The sequence below is a fragment of the Amblyraja radiata genome, chromosome 36, assembly GCF_010909765.2.
Source record: "Amblyraja radiata isolate CabotCenter1 chromosome 36, sAmbRad1.1.pri, whole genome shotgun sequence".
Lineage (NCBI taxonomy): Eukaryota > Metazoa > Chordata > Chondrichthyes > Rajiformes > Rajidae > Amblyraja > Amblyraja radiata.
The window spans coordinates 4,204,802-4,211,914 of record NC_045991.1 but is presented as its reverse complement, the minus strand read 5'-3'; the positions used below and the strand labels follow the sequence as shown (position 1 = coordinate 4,211,914).

The window sequence follows — 7,113 nt, the reverse complement described above, 5'->3', positions numbered from 1 at the left end:
GGTCCCCAATGCAAATGGGAGGAATCCCTGCAGGGAGGGAGTTCCACTGTGCGTCCCTTGCATGACCGGCTGGTAAAACGTACCGTCACCGTGTCCAGACGGTGGGCAAGCACGGAGGAGGAGTCCATACAGGACATCCCTTCCTGCATCTCAGAGGGGTACAAATGGTGTCGAGGTAAGACAGCTCAGGTTGTGTGGGACCGACTCCCGAGAAGGATTCCGGAGCCTGGATCCAACAAGTAGTTCCGGCTAAAGACAAATGGGAAAAATACTTGCTATATGTACACAAATGCTCGATTAATGTAAGACACAACTTATATGTTATTCATGTCTTATATTATTGTACATCACTTCTAATAAAACTATTATATATTTTAAAAAAGTAGTTCCGGCTGAGCGGGTTTAGGTCTTTGTGCCTTCGTGGCAGAAAGCGCACCAGTGCAGTTCATTGCCAAGTGTTCCGAGAGCAGCTCTGTAGCGATAATCAGTCCATTGGTGATAATGGCGGTGTACCAAATGTGACGAACGCCAATGCAACGGGTACTCTGATGCAGCACCAACGACGTTCATCCTATCTCTCCAATGCACGACATGTATATATTTCCAAGGTAGCCCACCTGCGTAAAGGCAATGTGGCACCTTGCAATGTAGCTGGGCATGTCCCAGTGCTACCCAGTTGGGCCGACGCAGTCCAGCACCATATCTGCGCCTTCCAATAAAGCCCAGCTGCACCGCGTGTCCTGTTTATGCCAAATGCAAGTGGTGCCAGTGCAGCCTGGTCCCTCGTGATGCTTTGCAGTCCCTTCAGTGCAACTCAATTCAGCCTCCTCCTTCTCCCGGTGTCATACATCTGCACAGGCGCAGGGTCTCAATGCACCCAACGTTAGAGTTGCTCAACAAACAACCACTCCTGCTTTCTGCGGGGGTAGGCGGTTAAGGACAGTGGGGGCGAGAGGAGGATTTACGGTTACTCGCACCAAATGCTGCGCAGCATCTCGGCCAGTGCCATGATGACAAACACCAGGGCGCAGGAGGTGACCAAGATTTTGGGGCCGCAGACCAGCAGCCGGGTGATGCGCCGGAGATTGGGCAGCGGCTTGTGCAGCTCAAGGTGAAAGGTGGCGACCTCCCGCCCTCGCACCCAGCAGCGGTAGACACCCCGGTCGGATGGCTGCACCCTGTTGATGTGGTAGACCCCACCGCCCGTCTCGTCGTCTAGCCAATGGTTCCCGTTGCTGCTTTGGGCCCGCAACAGCTCCAGCCGGGTGATTGGGGTGGAGCCGCGCTGCCAGGAGGCGGGCGTGTACACCGAGGCGCCGGGGCAGGTCAAACGGGCATCCTCGTGAACGTGGAGATGTACCGACTCCATCAACAGCGAGCGGGGCTCCAGCCAGTCGAAAGCCGTCTCTCGACTCCACTGCCACCAATTCCCGGCACCAGCCACCTCCACGGTGCCCGTGTTCTCCACCTCCCGCCCGCACGCCCGCCGGCAGGTCTCAAACTGCAGCTCAGCGCTGCGCCGGGGCAAGGCCTGTCCCAAGTGGTATTCCATCAAGCCGCAGGGCAAGGTATCACCTTCCTCCTCTTCCTCCTCTTCAGCATCTCCCCCCAACGTGGCGTAGCAGAAGCCCACCCTTTTCCGTTCTCCCACCGCCCCGCACCTGTCGCAGTCCTGCCAGGGTCCCCAGCGGGTGTGGAGCCAGATGATGCACCCTGAGCCCGGCACGGAGCCCGGGGATAGCCTGAGGCTCCGGTTCCCCAGCGTGGACTGGCCCAAGGCCCGGTGGGAGACGTGAAGCAGTGACGAGTCCTGCACATCCACCTGGTAAGCGGCCAGGGTGGACGAGCCCGACCTGCAGATGTACAGCCCTGATTCAGATGTCTGAGCCTGGGATAATATCAAGGAGCCGCCCAGCAGGGTGGAGCGGCTGCCCAGCTTACCCAGTGGGCCACGGTTCACTCTCAGGCCTTGGGGTCCGGCGAAGGTGCGGGGCTCGGCATGAGGTTGCCTGAGGTCGAGATACTGCCAGTAAACCGTGCCTTCCACTGCTTCAGACGCCGCTGGGCAGCGCAGGCTGAGCGGGTTGTCAGACAGGAAAGCCAAGGAGCAGGGGGCCGAGCCTGAGCAATCGGCCTTGCCCCTGTTGTGCTGCCTCAGGAAACGGGGCAAACCGCTGAGTAGGGTCAACAGGCCCAGTGTCAACAGCAGGGACGAGTGGCCGCACATCTTGCTTCGGTGATGTCGTCGACCCAACTGCGGGCAGGGGTTGCCCCGTCACCTCATCAATGGGGCCCCATGACCTCAACAAATGGGCCCCGTGACCTCAACAAATGGGCCTCATGACCTCAACAGATGGGCCCTCCCTCACAAGCTCAACAGATGGGGCTCCACGACCTCAACAGATGGGGCTCCCACGACCTCAACAGGTGGGGTTCCACGACCTCAACAGATGGGCCCTCCCTCACAAGCTCAACAGATGGGGCTCCACGACCTCAACAGATGGGGCTCCCACGACCTCAACAGGTGGGGTTCCACGACCTCAATAGATGGGGCTCCACGACCTCAACAGGTGGGGTTCCACGACCTCAATAGATGGGGCTCCACAACCTCAACAGATGGGGCTCCATGGCCTCAATTGATGGGCCCCCTGATCTCAACATTGATGCTCACCTGCAATAATAATAATAATAATAAATGTTATTTATGGGCGCCTTTCAAGAGTCTCAAGGAAACCTTACAAAAATTGAGCATGTAGAGGAAAAACATGTAAGGGGAATGAAATAAATAGTAGAGACATGACTAGTACACAAAGTAAAGACAGAATTCAATACAAAACACAGTATGAGGCAAATAATGCACAGATGAAAAGCGAGGGGGACGTGGGGCTAAGGATAGGCAGAGGTGAAGAGATGGGTCTTGAGGCGGGACTGGAAGATGGTGAGGAACACGGAATTGCGGATCAGTTGGGGGAGGGAGTTCCAGAGCCTGGGAGCTGCCCTGGAGAAGGCTCTGTCCCCAAAACTGCGGAGGTTGGACTTGTGGATGGAGAGGAGACCGGCTGATGTGGATCTGAGGGACCGTGAGGGTTGGTAGGGGGAGAGGAGGTCAGGGAGATATGGGGGGGCCAGATGGTGGAGGGCTTTGTAGGTGAGGACCAGGATTTTGTAGGTGATCCGGTGGGAGATGGGAAGCCAGTGAAGTTTTTTGAGGACTGGAGTGATGTGATGCCAGGATTTGGTGTGGGTGATGAGTCGGGCGGCTGCGTTCTGGGCCAGTTGGAGTCGGTTGATGTAGGTGGAGCTGATGCCAAGGAGAAGTGAGTTGCAATAGTCCAGTCGGGAGGAGATGAAGGCATGGATGAGTCTTTCAGCAGCAGGCGGTGTGAGAGAGGGTCTGAGTTTGGCGATGTTGCGGAGATGAAAGAAGGAGGTTTTAATGACATGGCGGATGTGAGGCTCAAGGGAGAGGGTGGAATCAAAGATCACGCCAAGGTTGCGGGCCTGGGGAGATGGGGAGAAAGTTGTGCCGTCGATGGTGAGAGTGGGGTTATTGATTTTGCTGAGTGTGGCTTTGGAGCCTATGAGGAGGAATTCTGTCTTATCGCTGTTGAGTTTGAGGAAATTATGTTGCATCCAGGTTTTTATAGCTGACAAACGGGTTGATATGGGAGAGGGGGGGGTTGTGGGGGGATTTGGTGCCAAGGTAAATCTGGGTGTCATCAGCGTAACAGTGGAAGTCCAGATTGAAGTGGCGGAGTATCTGACCAAGGGGGAGGATGTAGATGTGAAGAGGAGGGGGCCGAGTACGGAGCCTTGGGGAACGCCTTGAGTGACTGCGGCTGTAGCAGAGGTGTGGTTGTGGAGAGAGATGAAGTGGGATCTGTTGGAAAGGTAGGAACGGAGCCAGCTGAGTGCAGAGCCTTCAATGCCGAGGTCTTTGAGTCTGGTGAGCAGGATGTTATGGTTCACTGTATCGAAGGCTGCGCTCAGGTCGAGGATGAGGATGTTGAGGGAACCAGTGTCAGCAGAGGTGAGGAGGTCATTGAGGACTTTGAGGAGAGCAGTTTCTGTGCTATGGAGGGGGCGAAAGCCAGATTGGAGGGGTTCAAGTAGGTTATACGCAAGGAGGTGGGAATGAAGTTGCGACGCAACGATACGCTCTAGGGTTTTTGAAAGAAAGGGGAGGTTTGAGATTGTTAATGAGAGAGGAGGGATCAAGACCAGGTTTCTTTAAGATTGGTGTAACGGCAGCAGTATTGAAAGCGGAGGGGACAATTCCTTGGGACAATGAGGAGTTGAAGAGATTAGTGAGGTAGGGGCATAGAACGGGGAGGCAGGACTTCAACAGGGGAGTGGGGAGAGGGTCGAGGGAACAGGTAGAGGGTTTGGAAGAGCTGATGAGTTTGGAGATTTCAATAGGGGTGACCAGGTCAAACTGGGAGAGGAAGCAGTGTGGAGGAGGGGTAAGGAGGTCAGTGGAGATGTTGAAAGGAAGGGCCTTGGTAGGTGGTGGAGTAGATGCTGGGGAGTCGGGTACAGGGGATAAAGATTGATAGATGGTGCTGATTTTATCAGCGAATAAGTGGAGGAATGAGTTGCAGAGATCCGGAGTAGAGGTAGGGAGAGTGTTGGCTCGAGGCTTGAGGAGGTTGCCCACTGTGGAGAAGAGGGTTTTGTGGTTTAGGCAGGGATCGGTGAATATGGAGGAGAGGTAGACAGATTTTGCAGCAATGAGGGCATCTTTGTAGTCAGTGAGGTGGAGTTTGTAAGCTTCAAGGTGGACTGTGAGAGATGATTTATTTATAAGTCGTTCGAGTTGGCGACCAGTCTGTTTCAGTTTACGAAGTGCAGGTGTGTACCAGGGTGAGGATGTGTTGAAAGTTACGGTTCTTGTTTTGAGGGGGGCCAGAGTGTTGAGGGAGGTAGACAAGGTGGAGTTGAGATGGTTTGTGAGATCATCAGGTGAGATGGGGGTTGAGTCCAGGGGGAGAGTGGTGGAGAGCAGGTCAGAGAGATGGTGGGAATCAATGGATTTTAGATTACGAGATGGTGGGAATCAATGACCACATCAAGGGAGCGGCAGTGAGGAAGGGCTGTTGGCACAAGTGATAGGAGCAAAATTAGGCCATTCAGCCCATCAAGTCTACTTTGCCATTCAATCATGGCTGATCTATCTCTCCCTCCTCACTCCATTCTCCTCCCCATAACATCTGACACGTGTACTAATCAATAATCTATCTATCTCTGCCTTCAAAATACCCATTGACTTGGCCTCCACAGCCATCTGTGGCAATGAATTCCACAGATTCACCATCCTCTGACTAAAGAAATTGCTCCTCATCTCCTTCCTAAACAAACGTCCTTTAATTCTGAGGCTTGATTCTCCCACGAGTGGAGACATCCTCTCCAAATCCACTCTATCCATTGTGCCACATTAGGGGCTGGTGAGGGAGCGTAGTACCGCACTGTGGGGGGGGGGGGGGGGAGGGGGAAATAAGGATGAAATGCTGCACTGTAGGATAAGCAGTGTAGCACGATCACCACACAATGTGGGAGGAGGGATGAGGAGAGAGCAAGGTGTAGTCAGCGGGAGCTTTCCTAACTTCCCTCTAATTTCATCCTAATATGTTCTACATTCCTTTAGGCTCTCTACATCGTTGACCTCTGTGCCTGGCAGATACTTTGTGTTCTCTCACCTGCTATACACCTTGTCACCCATTATGGGTCTCCTGTTTCTTCTCGGAAACATATTTATCCTGAACCCACTTACCCTTCTCTTTAACAGTCTCCCACTGCTCTGAATTTAATAAATTTTCAGCTCAGTTTCCTGCCTACTTTTGCACAATCGTTTCTCAGTTCATTTGACAGGGACAATCAAGAGATGGCCATCAAGGCTGTGCTCCCTGTCGATCACCAGCCCCTCACACTCACCCCCTACGCCATGTATGTGGCACTGAGCAGGATTAATGCACGAAAGGCTGCCGGCCCCAACGGCATCCCCGGGCGCGTCTTCAGGGCCTGTGCTGCGCAGCTGACAGACGTCTGGACTGACATCTTCAACCTGTCACTTGCCCAAGCAGTTGTCCCCACGTGCCTTAAAACCACCTCCATCGTGCCAGTGCCAAAACACTCCACTGCGGCAAGCCTCAACGACTTCCGCCCTGTTGCATTTACTCCCATCATCACTAAGTTCTTCGAGAGGCTGGTCCTGGCACACCTCAAAGGCTGCCTACCTCCCACACTGGACCCCTATCAGTTCGCCTACCGCAAGAACAGGAGTACGGAGGATGCCATCTCAACGGCACTTCACTCCGCCCTCTCCCACCTCGACAAGAGACACTTACGTGAGAATGTTGTTCATCGACTATAGCACAGCATTTAACACCATTATCCCTTCAAAACTGATCACCAAACTCGGTAACCTGGGCATCGACCCCTCCCTCCTCAACTGGACATTGGACTTTCTAACCAACAGACCCCAGTCTGTGAGGTTAGACCAGCACACCTCTTCAACCCTCACCCTGAACACCGGCGTTCCACAGGGCTGTGTGCTGAGCCCCCTCCTCTACTCCCTCTTCACCCACGACTGCACGCCCGGTACATGGTACTAACACCATCATCAAGTATGCAGATGATACAACAGTGATTGGCCTCATCAGCGACAACGATGAGTCAGCCTATAGGGAGGAGGTCTAGCTCCTAGCAGCATGGTGCATTGACAACAACCTGGCCCTTAACTCCAAGAAGACCAGGTGGCCGATTAGGAAAAGGGGAGATGCAACGAGACCTGGGTGTCATGGTACACCAGTCATTGAAAGTAGGAATTCAGGTGCAGCAGGCAGTGAAGAAAGCGAATGGTATGTTAGCATTCATAGCAAAAGGATTTGAGTATAAGAGCAGGGTGGTTCTACTGCAGTTGTACAGGGTCTTGGTGAGACCACACCTGGAGTATTGCGTACAGTTTTGGTCTCCTAATCTGAGGAAAGACATTCTTGCCATAGAGTGAGTACAGAGAAGGTTCACCAGACTGATTCCTCACTCCCGGTCACCAGACCGGTTCCTCACTCCCCTCCATTTAGTCTGTCCAGAGCAAGCGATGTCTGCGAAGGGCGT

General features: G+C 53.7%; 1 protein-coding gene across 1 annotated transcript; it reads right to left on the bottom strand.

Moving 5' to 3' along the window:
* Positions 1–331: 331 nt before the first annotated feature.
* On the bottom strand, positions 332–2,248 carry LOC116966301 (protein FAM187B-like). Its single transcript, XM_033012410.1, has one exon. It carries the CDS (start codon positions 2,225–2,227, stop codon positions 968–970), a length of 1,260 nt encoding a protein of 419 aa, XP_032868301.1. The 5' UTR covers positions 2,228–2,248; the 3' UTR covers positions 332–967.
* Between the last annotated feature and the right edge of the window lie 4,865 nt (positions 2,249–7,113).

Bases quoted from the DNA above. Each gene is read 5' to 3' on its own strand.
- LOC116966301 (XM_033012410.1), bottom strand. From the start codon at position 2,227: ATGTGCGGCCACTCGTCCCTGCTGTTGACACTGGGCCTGTTGACCCTA.